This window comes from Nerophis lumbriciformis, linkage group LG36, assembly GCF_033978685.3.
Source record: "Nerophis lumbriciformis linkage group LG36, RoL_Nlum_v2.1, whole genome shotgun sequence".
Taxonomy (NCBI): Eukaryota; Metazoa; Chordata; class Actinopteri; order Syngnathiformes; family Syngnathidae; genus Nerophis; species Nerophis lumbriciformis.
Genome location: NC_084583.2, coordinates 5,659,741 through 5,677,014, shown reverse-complemented (window position 1 = coordinate 5,677,014; position 17,274 = coordinate 5,659,741). Strand labels below are relative to the sequence as shown.

Genomic DNA, 17,274 nt, shown 5'->3' with positions numbered 1-17,274 from the left:
GCATGGCGGGGTGGAGCGGCGGCGAGGCCTGCACGTTTCCAGCATGCGTTTTAAAAGGTTCCCTCCCTCCCTCCCTCTCTCTCTCCCTCTGCTCGGCCAAAACCCCCCCAAAAAAGAGAAGGAACAGCATGTTGTTCTTTTTTTCCCACCAATCACAGAGTTCCCCCGCCCTCTTCGTCACCACGCTTCCATTTTGTCCCGCCCTCGCTGTCCTCAACGCAACTCAATAAAAAAAAAAGAAAGAAAAAAAAGTGATAAGCAGCAAGCAGCTTCTGGGTGTTGCTTTCAAGTGCACTCCTGCTGAATGTGTATGTATGTGTGTGTGCGTGTGTGTTAAGGGAAAGGGGGGGTGCGTTCATTCTTTCTATTGCTACAGTAGCAACGCACAGCAGTGGCGTTGGTCCCGGACAAAAGGCTAAAGGCGGCAGATCCACAGGAGGGGGTGACTCAGGGACAAGAGCGGGCAAAGTGCATGCCCAGCGGGACTGCACTTCTCAGGGAGGAATTCCAACCTGCAGCCTCACCTCTTTTCAGGCTTGGACAGCAGACGTGACAGTAAGGCGGCGTCTCTGCCAGCTCTCTCCCGCTGTCTCTTCTTTCACTTTGACTTTTTCCTGCCACCTCTCTCATCCACCTGTCCTCCCAAGATGTCTGAGGATGAGTGCCGCTCTCCCGTCGGCCTGGACTGCTGCAGCTGCTGCCTGGACCTGGCCAACGGCTGCGACAGCCCCATGTCTCCGGGCCTGCCGACCAGTCCCACCAGCCCCAGTGTCAGCCACTTCCGGCAGCTCCGCAATCAGCTGATGTACCCCAACCTCAACACGGACAAGCTGAACAACATCATGAGGCAGGACTCCCTGGAGTCGGTGGTGAGGGACCCCTGCTTCCTGCTCAACGAGGGAATCTGCAACAGCAACATAGACCAGACCATGCTGTCCATCCTGCTCTTCTTCCACAGGTTTGTGACCTTATTTGCATATCACATTATTAGTCTAAAAAGGAAGTCTAAGTCTATTAGGATAGACTGTAATGCAGGGCTGTCCAAACTGTTCAATTTGGCCCCGCAGAGTGCTGCCATCCTGTGATCAATGACCCTTAAAAAGTACTTTAAAATAATAGCACACCATTTACTTATGTACAATCCAAACAACCTTCCTTAGTCATGGTGCAAAAAAATATATATATATATAATATGCGGCGCTCAAGTCAAAATGTTTGGACACCCCTGCTGTTATGTGTTGTTTTTATATGAACCTGATGACACCGTTAATAGTGCAGGACTAAACTGTAGTTCATTCCGATTCCTGGAAGACGGGTCCAAACATTAGCACATAAAGCAGTCTAAAGGGCCTCTATTTATATCCCCTCGTCTATCTGAGATGTTGCACAACACAACAATTGCTTCGTCGTGCCAGCAACATGCTGGATTGGGTAAATTGTTCATGAATTATACACAACGTTTGTTTCCCGGAGCAGCTTCAACCTTCACACCCATAGTAGAAAACCATAAACACACCGTGATCATTAAAGCTCGAGGGTGCCGTCACACGGGATCGATTGAAATGATATTTTACGGTGAGGGTTCATTTGAAACTGGCAGGAGGCCTCGGTGTGTCGCTGCCAAACGATGTCGGGTACTGTTTATCCCGCCGCAGTTGGGTTGTTCGCTCATTTGGCAAACGCTGATGAATGACTTCAAGCCTCAAATTAGCAGTTACTGATTTTCCACCATGACACAGCCAACACTGGCTTGGCGAAACTCCTCACATACGCTGAGTACAGTGATAATGCAACATACAAAATGATAATCCACCCCGTGTAGTTTTTATGTACTTCCATATCAAATCTACTGACAGACATAAGTTAGGACTATACGCTACAGAGGAGGATTTTAACATGCATGTGCACGTACGAGCCAGTCTGCCCCACAACAAAAGGATAGAGAAAAATTTATTGATTACAACTTTGGGCTATAACTGGATGAAAATGGAAAACTGCCGCAGAGCTTTTAGGGTAAACCTCTTCCATATAAGGAGATATTCGTTAACGTAACTAAAGCAGAATACGTCACTAAAGTCCCAAATTCCAAACGTCTCGTTCAGAGGAAGTTTTAAAGACGGCAACATTTTTTTGTAAAATATCTCCGCAGTGCCTCCACGGTTTCATTTCACATTTCCAAGACTTATGGGGATCTAAAATACACGAAAACAGGTACCAACAGGTAAGAAAAATTGGTTTTGAATGATAGTGTTAAGATAGAGTTCAAGGGTGGACCCCGGGATGCAGAGAATGGAGGCAAGGGAAGCGATAACAAATGAAAATATTTAATAAGTCCAAAATGGTAACTAAGGGTGATGGGGCAAAGTGCACACCATGGGAAATATAACAAAAGTAGTCTCTTTCAGAGGTTGGCGGAGCAAAGGTCAGGACGCACACAGCGTGGCAAAAACTAGTCCTCTAAAACAAGGTGGCTAGGAAAACAAAAACACAACAAGGTCAATATAACAGAAATATGCGAAGGCAACATACCAGGGAAGCAGAATCAAGGTAGCACATGTCAGAGCGGAGTTCAGGAACAATAACCGGCGGGGACCAGCTGGTGGAGACGCGCTTAAATACTACCAGGAGGTGATTAGCAGCAGGTGTGCCTCGTTGGGGACAAAAGACTGTGGAAGAAACTGAAAAAACCAATAGAGAAGGCAGGGAGAAGACAACAAACATAACAGATAGGACCCATTTAAATAAGGAATATGGTTTGAAAATCAATTGATTGATTGATTGAAACTTTTATTAGTAGATTGCACAGTGAAGTACATATTCCGTACAATTGACCACTAAATGGTAACATCCGAATACGTTTTTCAACTTGTTTAAGTCGGGGTCCACTTAAACAAGCGATACGAACGTTAGTGATTCATGATACAGATATATACTATTTTCATAATACAGTCATCACACAAGATAATCATCAGAGTATATACATTGAATTATTTAAGTTATTTACAATCCGGGGTGTGGGATATGGAGAGGTTGGTATCAACACTTCAGTCATCAACAATTGCATCATCAGAGAAATGGACATTGGAACAGTGTAGGACTGACTTCTTAGGATATGTACAGCAAGTAGTGGACACAGAGAGAGAGATCAGAAAGTATAAGAAAAAGTGTCTACATTTGATTATTTACATTTGATTATTTACAATCTGAAGAGGTATGATGAGGAAGGGAAGGTGTTAGTTTAGGGTTGAAGTTGCCTGGAGGTGTTCTTTTAGTGCAATTTTGAAGGAGGATAGAGATGCCCTTTCTTTTACACCTGTTGGGAGTGCATTCCATATTGATGTGGCATAGAAAGAGAATGAGTTAAGACCTTTGTTAGATCGGAATCTGGGTTTAACGTGGTTAGTGGAGCTCCCTCTGGTGTTGTGGTTATGGCGGTCAACGAAGTAGTTTGACATGTACTTCGGTATCAGGGAGGTGTAGCGGATTTTATGGACTAGGCTCAGTGCAAGTTGTTTTACTCTGTCCTCCACCCTGAGCCAGCCCACTTTGGAGAAGTGGGTAGGAGTGAGGTGTGATCTGGGGTGGAGGTCTAGAAGTAACCTGACTAGCTTGTTCTGGGATGTTTGGATACAATAACAATTGAATGTACTACAAACAACTACAGTACTTTTATTAAACTAATGTAATGCATTTGTACAGCATTTAGCAGAGGGAGCCAGACTTACGGTGCGTTCATTTTGTACCGAGAAGCCGGAATTTCCGAGTCCTAGTCGGAAAGTCGGAGCACTCTCACGACACCCCCGAGTTCATTTCAAAGATGGCTGCTCTGGATGTAAACAATGATGTCCGCTTCTATAATATGACTTAGACTTGGACAAACTTTATTGATCCACAAGGGAAATTGTTGCACATAGTAGTTCAGTTGCAAAGGATGGAAAGGATAAGGAGCCACAAAAACCTGTTCTTGCTACAACATTGGGTTGCACAAAACGAAAGGAATTGTGGTGGTTTTGAAATATTTGTTTTCCAGATCACTCCTACTGAGTACGCAATAGTGTTTTTACGATACCAGAATTTCAGTAGTCGGTACTGATACCGGGATCTTTTTCAAGGTTTTCGAACATTCTTCAATACCCTGTTACAAAAAAAAAAAAACTGGACTTTTGAGTTCACTACATTATTGAAAAAGGTCTCAAACTGTCAAATATTTAGATCACAGGGCTTCAACATTTTTTTGCACATAATTGAAATTGCAGTATCAGCTGCCAAGTGGTTAACTATAGATTCATGAAAGAACAACAGCGGCCTATAGCCTCTTAGTATAAAAAAACCTAATACTGTGCTTATAAATATGGTCATAAATAACAACAAAAGTCAGATATTTTTCATTAAAAAAGAACAGCGTTGGCGTGGAGCCTTCAAGTACATGTTCTATAATTCTTCAATATGGTGGTAGCGTGGGGTCATCATGTGACATGTAGTGAAATAGGCCATTCAAAAAGCCAAAACGTGTTCAAAGAAAAATCTTTGTTTGTATTTATTTTATTATTGCTCTATCATTCCAATTTTTTTTACTTTATATCTACAATGTGTCACTGGTCCATACAAAGCGAGCTGTGTTCCTCTGCGATGTCAGGTGTGCAAGTTACCATGTCTGCTGGTATGGGTGTTATTTTGGGGCTTTGGCATCGCCTTGGTATCAAAGTATTGACACTTTTGGCAACCCTAACGAGCAGCGTTGGCTACATTTAAACCAAAACAACCACTTTGAAAAGTAAAATGGCAGAAAAAAAAGTAGCTCTTGTCTATTATTGAAGCACGGCCCTATGGGACGCTCGCTGTTTTGAAGATATTGTTGACTTTAATGTCTGCTTTCTGAAATATGTATGCCAATAAAAGTCGATACATTCTACTGTCAACTTTAATCCGCCAGTACTGGCTTCCTTAACTAAAATGTTGCCATTTGCTAGAAGTGAGTTGGTTAATTACTATGTTAGTGAGCCAATCAGATATGATCTAGAAAATGACCATGACCTTATCCAACACATGTTATATAAACTCAGATTTAGGCTGGCTGATCAAAGTCAAAGGTAGCACTTTATCTTTGGATTCCAGTTTTGTATTCTGCCAGATTCATTAATATTTGAGCTAGTTTCTAAATAAGGCCAGAAACCCCATTAGGTTAATGTTTACCTGTTTTCTTATCTCAAGTAAACAAGAGTATAAAAAACATACACCTTTTACATGGTTTACATGGACTGTAGCTGGTGGCAGACATGATTGAACAGTCACTGCTTTATCCTCAACAATTCCTATCGTTGGTATTGCAAGAATCCTTTTTCTGAACTTTATTTTCAAGCAACTTAAACAACTTGTACTCGTGTGCGATAGCTCGCTCTGTGCTTCTGTCATGCTGGAGCAAAAATGAGGAAATGAACCCCGTGACCTACGATGGGTGATTGTGGAATATTTCACATTCAGCACAGCCCTTTGTGATTTGTCCTCAGACCGGAGGATACGCCAAGACAGACACAAGCCGAGATGCATTGTTGTTCTTCGCAGTCTGTGTTTGCATGGCCTTACTTTGTATAATGCCTGCTGGCATGGGTTTGTTCATATTTACACAAGAGAATGACGTGAATCTGGCTTCGTAGAACATGTTGAATGTTATCCTAGAACCCGGGAAAAAATTACGATAAATACAGTATATTGAAACATTGATGTTATAGTGCACATTCTTTGGTGTTCTAAAACTGGGTGGGACCATTTCAGTTTTTGTTGAAGGGGAACTGCTATTTTTTTGGAATTTTCGTTCACAATCATTATGAAAGGAATGACGACGGATGTATTTTTTTTTCATTGTAAATATTAAATAGTCTGCTTACAATGGAGCCATTGGGAGCCGCTCTATTCTGCCTATAAAGCCCTTAAAAAAACATCCAAACACATCCATTAAGGTTTTATATACATACTGTAAGTATATATCAGTCAGGGCGTTGAGGGGATCTGGTTTGGTGGCTGCAGGATTAGGTCACTGCTATTTGCAGATGATGTGGTCCTGATGGCTTCCTCCGGCCAAGATCTTCAGCTCTCACTGGATCGGTTCGCAGCCGAGTGTGAAGCGACTGGGATGGGAATCAGCACCTCCAAGTCCGAGTCCATGGTTCTCTCCCGGAAAAGGGTGGAGTGCCATCTCCGGGTTGGGGAGGAGATCTTGCCCCAAGTGGAGGAGTTCAAGTACCTCGGAGTCTTGTTCACGAGTGGGGGAAGAGTGGATCGTGAGATCGACAGGCGGATCGGTGCGGCATCTTCAGTAATGCGGACGCTGTATCGATCCGTTGTGGTGAAGAAGGAGCTGAGCCGGAAGGCAAAGCTCTCGATTTACCGGTCGATCTACGTTCCCATCCTCACCTATGGTCATGAGCTTTGGGTCATGACCGAAAGGACAAGATCACGGGTACAAGCGGCCGAAATGAGTTTCCTCCGCCGAGTGGCGGGGCTCTCCCTTAGAGATAGGGTGAGAAGCTCTGTCATTCGGGGGGAGCTCAAAGTAAAGCCGCTGCTCCTCCACATCGAGAGGAGCCAGATGAGGTGGTTCGGGCATCTGGTCAGGATGCCACCCGAACGCCTCCCTAGGAAGGTGTTTCGGGCACGTCCGACCGGTAGGAGGCCACGGGGAAGACCCAGGACACGCTGGGAAGACTATCTCTCCCGGCTGGCCTGGGAACGCCTCGGGATCCCCCGGGAGGAGCTGGACGAAGTGGCTGGGGAGAGGGAAGTCTGGGCTTCCCTGCTTAAGCTGCTGCCCCCGCGACCCGACCTCGGATAAGCGGAAGAAGATGGATGGATGGATGGATGTAAGTATATATGTAATGTAGTAACAAGGACATTTATAATAACATGTAATTATGTATTTTTCATCAAAACCTTTGCTTTTTTTTTTAAACTTCATCATTGGTTATTATTCACTGCAGACTTCATGAGAGCCAACAAACATAATAAAACATCACTTACTGTACAATGTCTGCTGTCATTAGGATGCCAAATGCTAGGATGTTCATATATTCCCATTTAGATCAAGGATGACTCTTAATCCTACAAAAAAAAAACCAAGCTTCTTTTTGTGTCGTTCTCTCCATTCTCGGGTATAAATTGACTGTCAAAGTGTCGGAATACTTACTCAGACTTCTTCTGTGCAGGTCAGAGGCATGATTTATGATCTAGATTAAAGTTTGATGAGTAAGGAAGCGAGGAAACAGCTAATCAGTCGATCATGTCAACATTGGCACACATGCTAGTGATCACGGCTCCGCTGTAAATAGTTTGTGTGCGTTAGCACCCATTATAACAATATCACTAATACTTTGTTAATATTCAAGTCACAAAATGTAAATGGAGTATTGTTGGCACTTTTTGAATATTTTATTTATTTATTGGGTTTTATGGGTGTATAGAGGACCTCCCATTGGCTCCACTGTAGAGCAGACTTTTATTTACGTTTATTAACGAGTTAGAATGAATTAAAAAAAATAATACATCCGTCGTCATGTCTTTATAAATCAAATACTTATTGATATCAATATATATTATGACCATTTGTAAAATACGGGACGGATATGACCCACAGGCAGTTTATTTCGGCAATACTTAAAATGTGTGTCAAATTGAATCATGAGTTGTTGTAAGATTCGCATCCGTAACAGTTAGTATTACGTTTTCAAAATAACGTAACCCCCACAATAATCGAGGGGAACAATGTAAAAGTACTATTTCAGCACCTTTAACAATACCGTTACAATAGGATAACCGTCGTCATTTGGACCACAATTAACAACAGTATCTTTTATTTAACTAGATAAAAACTCATTCAGATTAAAATCTCTTTCCCAAGAGTGACCTGGGCAGCAAGACGGCGTGGCGCAGTTGGGAGAGTGGCCGTGCCAGCAACCTGAGGGTTCCTGGTTCAATCCCCACCTTCTACCAACCTCGTCACGTCCATTGTGTCCTTGAGCAAGACACTTCACCCTTGCTCCTGATGGGTCGTGGTTAGGGCCTTGCATGGCAGCTCCCGCCATCAGTGTGTGAATGTGTGTGTGAATGGGTGAATATGGAAATAGTGTCAAAACGCTTTGAGTACCTTGAAGGTAGAAAAGCGCTATAAAAACAATGTATACAATGTTTCAGTAAAAATAACTTAAAAACAAGTACAGTGCCCAATAGAAACATCATTTAAAATGGCCTGAAATTCCCCCCAATTGATCAGCTCAGGTAACCTCAGATCCTTCTGTAAGTTATTCCATGACCATGGAACAGCATATCTGAACGTTGTTTTTATAACAGTTGTGTTGGCTCTAGGAACAAACATTAACAATAGAGGTCAATAACGGTCCTTGAACAGGAATTTTCATATCTTTACATCGCTAGTGTAAATCCACTCAGATATTAAACAAATGGAAGAAAAATATAGCTGTTTTAAGACACAAGAAGGTAAAGCCCTGATTGGCTGACGTAAGATGGACTCATTGAACCAAAGGGATTAAAGTACTGATGGTGTAGTTTAAAAACCCTCTATATAAAAATAAAAAGTAACCATAAACAAAGTCAACATTGTAATGCAGGCCTTTGGGTTGGCTCTGATTGCACACTAAACTGTTGTGTGACAGCACCCAGCAGGCACAAGACATTGATACAACGCTGATTATACGTACGTGTCCTTTAAAACTGACTTTGAAACAACGTTGCAAAACAGTTGTGAAAGACAACTTTGATGCCCAACGTCGGATCTACGTTGTTGGTTGGAAAATGACCAAAATTCAATGGTCAAATCAAGATCCCAACATTGATTAAACGTCGTCAAAAGGCATGTTGTTTCAACGTTGTATTTGTGTTGTAGAATATTGGTTGGGAAATTACCAAAATTCAATGGTCAAATCAACGTAAGAATCCAACATTGATTAAAACGTTGTCAAAAAGCATGTTGTTTCCACGTTGTATTTGTGTTGTAGAATATTGGTTGGGATATTACCAACTTTCAATGGTCAAATCAAGGTTAGAACCCAACATTGATTAAACGTCGTCAAAAAGCATGTTGTTTCAACTTTGCATTTGTGTTGTAGAATATTGGTTGGGAAATGACCAACTCTCAATGGTCAAACCAACGTTAGAAGCCAACATTGATTAAACGTTGTCAAAAAGCATGTTGTTTCAATGTTGTATTTGTGTTGTAGAATATTGGTTGGGAAATGACTAAAATTCAATGGTAAAATCAACGTCAGAATCCAACATTGATTAAACTTCGTCAAAAAGCAAGTTGTTTCAATGTTAGGTTTCAGTTGTTCAACGTCAGGACCTAATTCACCAAGTTCTCAACGTTGTTTTAATGTCTTGTGCCTGCTGGGCAAGGGACTACACAATATGTTATAAAAATCCTTTTTGCATCAGAGGCAACATGTGCCAGAATGATCATGCAACTGTTTGCCAGACAAACAGTGTCTGCTTCGAGAACACTTTGTGCTCCTCAAGAGTTCTGTGGATCATGTGGCTGTCATGGCTCGTCGTCAATTGTCAGGATTAGAACACTGTTAGCTTTCACACGCGAGCGCCCATTTATTCTCACACACTGAAAACTTGAAGCCTGTCACTTAAGACAAGAGTGAGAGGGAGTTTGCATGCCTTGTTGAGGTTTGCAGGGGTTCATAGGTTTTTAAGGTTGTACTGCTGTGACCTCACCCTGGGTGGCAAACCCTGCATATGTCACCTTGGAGAGAGAATGCACTGCAGCAGGGAGCAAACCAGGCCATATTTTGGAATTAAACATCAGTCGGTGGCCAGAAAACCAGTTATCTAAGCGATTCAAGGGTCACAGAAATGTGCTGAAGGGGGAATTTGAACTCCGGGATCTTGCTTGGATGGCCTGAAGGGCTTTGACTTTGTGATTTCCCCCCGTATAAAACCGAAGGGAAATGTGCTGATTTTCTTTTGCTGTCGCACGTTGATACTTCACAGCTGTCAAAAAAAACCCCAGCATGCCACAGTGAAGCGCGATGAAGGGCCCGCAGCGATGACACTAACTTTTATCACATGGTGTATGGTCTATCCAAGTGAGGGTGAAAAAGGAAAACTAAAAGGATTTCAACAGCTCATGTGGGCTTTGAAGATAAGACAACACAGACCGAGCTATGAAATATTTTAAGGCAGAGCATTAATGGAAAAGAAAATATACCTGTGGCTGTCTGTTAAGTTAAAAAGTTAAAGTGCCAATGATTGTCACACACACACACGAGGTGTGGTGAAATTATTCTGTGCATTTGACCCATCACCCTTGATCACCCTCTGTGAGGTGAGGGGAGCAGTGAGAAGCGGCGGTGGCTGCACCCGGGAATAATTTTTTGATGATTTAACCCCCAATTCCAACCCTTGATGCTGAGTGCCAAGCAGGGAGGTAATGGGTCCCATTTTTATAGTCTTTGTTATGTCGCACCGGAGTATAAGTCGCACCGGCCGAAAATGCATAATAAATAAGGAAAAAAACATATATAAGTCGCACTAGAGTATAAGTCGCATTTTTGGGGGGAAATTTATTTGATAAAATCCAACACCAAGAATAGACATTTGAAAGGCAATTTAAAATAAATAAAGAATAGTGAACAACAGGCTGAATAAGTGTACGTTATACTACGCATAAATAACCAACTGAGAACATGCCTGGTATGTTAACGTAACATATTATGGTAAGAGTCATTCAAATATCTATAACATATAGAACATGCTATACGTTTACCAAACAATCTGTCACTCATAATCGCTAAATCCCATTAAATCTTATACGTCTAGTCTCTTACGTGAATGAGCTAAATAATATTATTTTATATTTTACGGTAATGTGTTAATAATTTCACACACAAGTCGCTCCTGAGTATAAGTCACACAAACTATGAAAAAAACTGTGACTTATAGTCCGAAAAATACGGTAACTAGTTACCAAGATTACTTTTCAGACTTGATATGTCCAATCGGTTTGACCTTTGTCTGTCCACTGTCGCCCATGTGTGTCTAAAAGTCCCACACGCCGGCCTCATTTGACCCGGGAGCTCTGGCCGTGCTTCAGTGGACTAGCGAACATGAGCGAGCCATCCGACAATGCAGTGGAGACGCCGCCCCGCTGTGTCGCGGACCCCATGCGGACCTCAAACTTCGCTCTGCAACCCAAATATAAACCAGAAAATAGCTGCACTGCGAGCAGCCTTTATTTGATCCGCTGGAAAAAGGTTATGCAATCCAGTAAGATCAGCATGTATATTTAACAATGACCATAAGCGGTGAGTGCGCAAAACGTGTTTTGTCACAAAGGAAATCCATTAGACCTTGAACTAAATGTTGATTTCCTCTAAGGCTAACAGAGTAAACATATAACGGAAAACTGTGAGGAGGGACAATAAGGCCGTTAAACATCTCTAGTGACACAGAAGTAAACACAACAAAGGTAAACAAAACATTGATGGCCAAGCTGATGTCTACTAAACATATACAATACAATGACATTATGAATCTTGTGTTCAGTTGAAAACAATATACTGGAAATAATTATAAAAATGCATTTTTGAGAAAAATAAAACATTGCAACTAACCTCCCTTACATTGCTATATAAATAAGACCAACATCTACATGATAGAAAACTGTTTTGACAACAGGTTTATGTGCCAAACAAGAGTTGGTTTCTATGTCAAAACTTTGTTGAAAACATCTGAAACCAAACCACACCCAATGTTGGTGATTATATAGGATACTGTCCCACAAAGATGTAGGGTAGTTATATAAGGTTTATAGATTACAGGTGGCATGGGGTAAAGCAGTACAATAGCAGATAAATGCTGATATGGATTGTTATGTCGTTAGTGGACTCTAAATGTCAGCAATAAATACATTTTGCAAATGTTCAATCATGATGCTCAAAAAATATTGTATACAAAGTGTACACAGTTATTTCTAATGATACAACAATATAAAATGAATACTTTAAATAAAAATATATAGGTATTGTGTATGTAACAATATAACAATCTAACAGTAAGATATTGCCACGGTATTAAAGCCACGGTATGATATTATTGAGGTATTGTGCCAAAAAAATAAAATAAATAAAGGCTTGGTAAAAATGATGTTATGGGTTCGTTTGTCTGTTTGTTAGTGACATAACTCAAAAAGTTATGGACTGATTTTGATTAAACAATTCCTCTTATCTACTACGTATTAAGGCCATGGTACGATATTATTGTGGTATTGTGCCAAAAAAAAAAAGAAAAAAAGAGAGGCTTGGTAAAAATGTTTTAGTGTAAAAAATGAAGTGGCAGGAATGTTTAGGATAAACACTCATACTGTAATTGAACACAAACATATGTTGTAATTAATTTATTGTAATTTATTTATTACGACAAACATGTTTTTAAGTGCAAAAAATTGTGTGGTTTCAAGCAAATATTAAAAAATACAACATACAGTTGATGTCTATAAAGTGACAATGTAAACATCCAGTGTAACAATAATATTCCAGTTTAGTGTCTTTCAACTTTTATTTTGTGAAGCAGACTTTTTTTTTATATCGGAAAAGTTACTGGACCTGACAATGTAACTTTTGATAATGTAAAGACCTCACAAACGAACGTTAGCCTCGCTGGTTTCAAATATATTTTCCGGGTGACAGTTTATCTAGTAGCTTCTCATATTACTCATATTCCCCGCGGTGTATAGTGTCTGCGCACCGACCGGGTGCTTTCCCTGCGCATCGTGACCAAAGAGGCTATGTTTTTTCCATGTTATGCGTTTGTTTGTCTGTTTATTAGCAACATAACTCAAAAAGATATGGACTGATTTTGATTAAACAAATGAAAACTTCTCCCACTTGCTTCCTCATTTTCTCCACTTTACGGCGTCCCACACGTCCACTTTGCAGGTCCCGTGCAACGCAGAGGATTCCAGTAGTTGTAGTTTATTTCCAGAAAAAAAACGACACTCACCAAGTTTCCGTTTGATACCGTCACACGTCACGGCGTTATTGTGAGGATTTTGAAAACGCAATACCGCGGAATCTGCAAAACTGTTACATCTCCAGTATTGATGAATTGTCAGTTCAACGAGTTTATGTACTGTAAGCTCTGTGCTGGGACCACTAGTTGATTACTTTTTTTTACCACAAATTAGCTGTGCTTTCTCTAAATGTAATTTTGTAATGAGTGCAGTTTAGGAAAACAACTAAAAAATAGTGAGTATTTTGATAACGAGTCTGTTGAAACTTGTTACTGTAGTTGTTGAGCAAATGGCGGCTGCATTGCTGATTTTGTGTGAGGTTTCTGATGCATAAATGACATTCAGTACACAGAATGATAATCATCAGGAGCGAGCTACAGACACACCCTTTTGCTGTACGGGTTGATGCAACCTAACACCACTATGACTCTATGATTCCATGATTACCCTCTTTGGACTTCTTTTACTTGTACATTTTTATCACATCCAGTTTTCCTCTACCAAAAACAATAGTCTTGTCTTTAGAATAATTTGGTTGGATTTTGCAAAAAAAGACACAACATTTTGAAAATATGGAACACTTTTGTATGTTATTTGTCATATGGAAGGACTAAAACATCTCTAAAATACGACAGTAATTGGTTATTATACAATATGTATCTCTTACAGCTTGTAGATTTGTGCTAAAAGGGAATGTAATGTAGGGTTGTACGATATATTGGGACTAATAAAGACTAATGTATCAAAAACAGTACTATATTGCTTTTGAAAAGTACATGTATTTTTTTATTTTTTTTTAGGGAATGACAGCACCCCGTTGTCAAGTCGCAACACTGCTAGTAAAACGAGCAAAGGTGCATGTTAGTTAACACACACGCACATAGTACTTACAAGCAGACATAATGGAAACAGAAAAGGGAAAATGGACACATTTTCGCTTAAAAACTCACAATAAAGGTGAAGCTATACAAACGGCAATAGCCATATATAGTCGATACTATTATATATATTTTTTGTTTACAAACACAGAAAAATATGTTTGCGGACACATGAGAACTTTAATTATGACCAATGTATGATCCTGTAACTACAAAACCCAAAACCAGTGAAGTTGGCACGTTGTGTAATTCGTAAAAGAAACAGAATACAATGATTTGCAAATCCTTTTCAACTTATATTCAATTGAAAGACTGCAAAGACAAGATATTTAATGCTCGAACTGAGAAACAAAATGTTTTTTTGCACACATTGCAAAAAAGTTGGCACGGGGACATTTTTACCACTGTTACATGGCCTTTCCTTTTAACAACACTCAGTAAACGTTTGGGAACTGAGGAGACCAATTTTTGAAGCTTTTCAGGTGGTGTTCTTTCCCATTCTTGATTGATGTACAGCTTATGTTGTTCAACAGTCTGTGGTCTCCATTGTGGTATTTTAGGCTTCATAATGCACCACACATTTTCAATGGGAGACAGGTCTGGACTACAGGCAGGCCAGTCTAGTACCTGCACTCTGTTACTACGAAGCCACGCTGTTGTAACACGTGGCTTGGCATTGTCTTGCTGAAATAAGCAGGGGCGTCCATGATAACGTTGCTTAGATGGCAACATATGTTGCTCCAAAACCTGTATGTACCTTTCAGCATTAATGGTGCCTTCACCGATGTGCAATTTTGCAAATCGTTGATTTCTGTTTTTATTTACGATTTACACAACGTGCCAATTTAATTGGTTTTGGGGTTTGTATGTTCACCATCTTATGTTTAACATATCGTACAATTTTCTGTTTGAATAAAACCAATAATAACGTTTTCTTGTGGTATTTTAAAAAGTATTGAAATACATTTTGGTACCGGTATCAAAATATTGGTATCGGGACCTCGTATTCAGCGATGACCTTTATTATGTAAGCTTATGTGAACATGCATGATGCACAGAGGTAAACCCATAGAGCACAGTACATCCTGTTGTTGATGCATCATTGCAGAATCCATCTAAGCTCTTTTGTCCTGAATAATCGGTCTCTGTGACAGCGCCCGACACGTTTCCACAGGTGGATTATAACTCTATAAGCGACTGCTTACATAGTCAAATCCTCCACATGGCAGGTTGCTGGTTATTCACCTTCTTAGCCACAGCAGTATATGCACCTCCAGAAAACATAGTTGGGCTAAGTTTAATCACTGTTGTCCCCTTGATTGCTTAAAAATAAACATGAAATTTAAAATCGCAAACATCAAGACCCAATAGCCTCGCATCTTTTGTTCCAACCGGCTTGTAAATCCTAAAATACCAATATGCATGTGTCAAGGAATGTCCTAAGGCAAAGCATCAAAGAATGTTGTGGCGTCTGCTCAAAGAGCTTGGAACTAAAACCCGCAGCTTTGTCGCGCAAACACACCTTTAATAGGAAGCCGAATGACAACTGAAAGGGTTCCAATGAAAAACAGGTCAAAGCCAAGCCAAAGGTTTTCACCCTAAACACCATGACTGTGTAAAGACAACACATCTGTGTTATTCTGCAGCACCAGCCTTCAATTAAAAGCTCAATTTTTTTGTCCACTTCTTAAAACTTTGCCTTCGTCTACAGCGCACTTGTGTTGTTTGGCTGCCGTTGGGTCTTATATAATGCTCAGGGTGGGGTGGAGTTGGAAGAGGAGGAGGGAGCAGGGGGGAATTGAGGATGGAGGTTTTGGAGACTTGTGTGCTCGCCGGGGCTTATCTGTTTTGGACTTGGGCTATGGCACCTATTCAGATAGTTAAGAAGTCTGTCAACACACAACACACACGCAGCCCTTTCGTGACTCCAGATCAGACATGTGGTGAGTAATAGTTGCACAAATAGCAAATATGATACAATTACGCCCTTTAAATAGACATTAGACGGTAACACACCTTGCATAACCTGCGCCAGGAGGGCTCGGGTGCACCGCTCTGTTTATCAGACTGCAAGTTGGCATGCAAGAAGCTGCAGCATTGAAAATAGAATGTACTTTTCTTCAAGATGAACACTGCACGGCCGGGGAGCCGAGGAATGTTTGTTCTATCCCAGTTTCATTAGTGTGGAATTCTCAGTTTTTTTTGTTAAAAAGTTACTCAACAGGACAATATTCTCGGGGGAAGTGAGAACGTGGTATCACACTCGGCTTTCGTGGGCGCCTATTAAGTGGTTGGGAAGGGCGGGTCTTTGGAAACATCAGCATCCTTCTCCGAGCTCCTTTTGTCCAATATTTATATTTTAAATTGTCATCAAAGTCTACAAAATACAATTTTATACATGTATTTCCTGCAGAGGAACCAAAACCTCCTAGGAATGAGGCCTTGTTTTTAAAGGAAATGTCACCATGACATAAGAAATGCTGTATGGCATAAACCAGGGGTCGGCAACCTGTGGCTCTTTCGCGACACCCTAGTGGCTCCCTGGAGCTTTTTCAAAAATGTATACATTTTTTATTTTAATATGGCTCCTGGAGGAGGACAAACATGACACAAACCTTCATAATTGTTTGAAATCTCACTGTGCATATTAAACATGAGCTGATGAGAGTATTTGGCAAGCGCCGTTTTGTCCTACGAATTACGACAGTCCTTGAACTCACCGTAGTTTGTTCACGTACAACTTTCTTTGACGCTGTCACAGTAAGACGTGTTTTATGTCACCCCTTCTTTGTCTCATTTTGTCCACCAAACTTTTTATGCTGTGCGTGAATGCACAATAGTGAGCTTTGTTGACGTTATTGACTTGTTGGAGTGCTAATCAGGTATAGTTAATCGATGCTAACATGCTATTTAGGCTTCCATCATTCTGCCTTGTTTGTAGGTATAAATGTATTTTACTTATGTCCTCTGTGTATTTAATTTATGTTTGCATGTCTCATGACACATTATCTGTATGTAATATTGACTGCATTTCTGACAGTTGTTTGTGTGCCATGTTGTTCCAGACCACAGCAAACACAGCTTGCAAAGATTGTAATAAATCCATTAGAAGAAGACAGCCTGCTGTTTCCTTTAATTTGGAAACAAACATCTATAACTTTGGCCATTCTAAGCCAGTAACTTCCAGGAGTTATATCACCCTCTGAGAAGCCTCCATTTAATTAATGTTTTCAAATTTTGTAAAAATGTGTAGAATAAATATTACATTTCAACATTTCTGTCAACGAAGATTTACGTCAGCCTGCGACAAATAGTCATTTTGATAGTAGGCTACTGTAGCTAATATAGACACTTACGTCACGTGTTGTCTTC

The 17,274-nt window shown here is 40.6% G+C and overlaps 1 protein-coding gene across 1 annotated transcript in view; it reads left to right on the top strand.

The window, feature by feature from the left end:
- The first annotated feature begins 278 nt into the window (after nt 1-278).
- tsc22d3 (TSC22 domain family, member 3) overlaps nt 279-17,274 on the top strand; it is an 80,738-nt gene continuing 63,742 nt past the window's right edge. Inside the window, exons 1-2 of the mRNA XM_061930428.2 lie at nt 279-555; nt 648-958. Of these exons, the coding sequence (XP_061786412.1) occupies nt 648-958 (311 nt within the window). The 5' untranslated portion in view covers nt 279-555. The remainder of the gene's footprint in view (nt 556-647; nt 959-17,274) is intronic.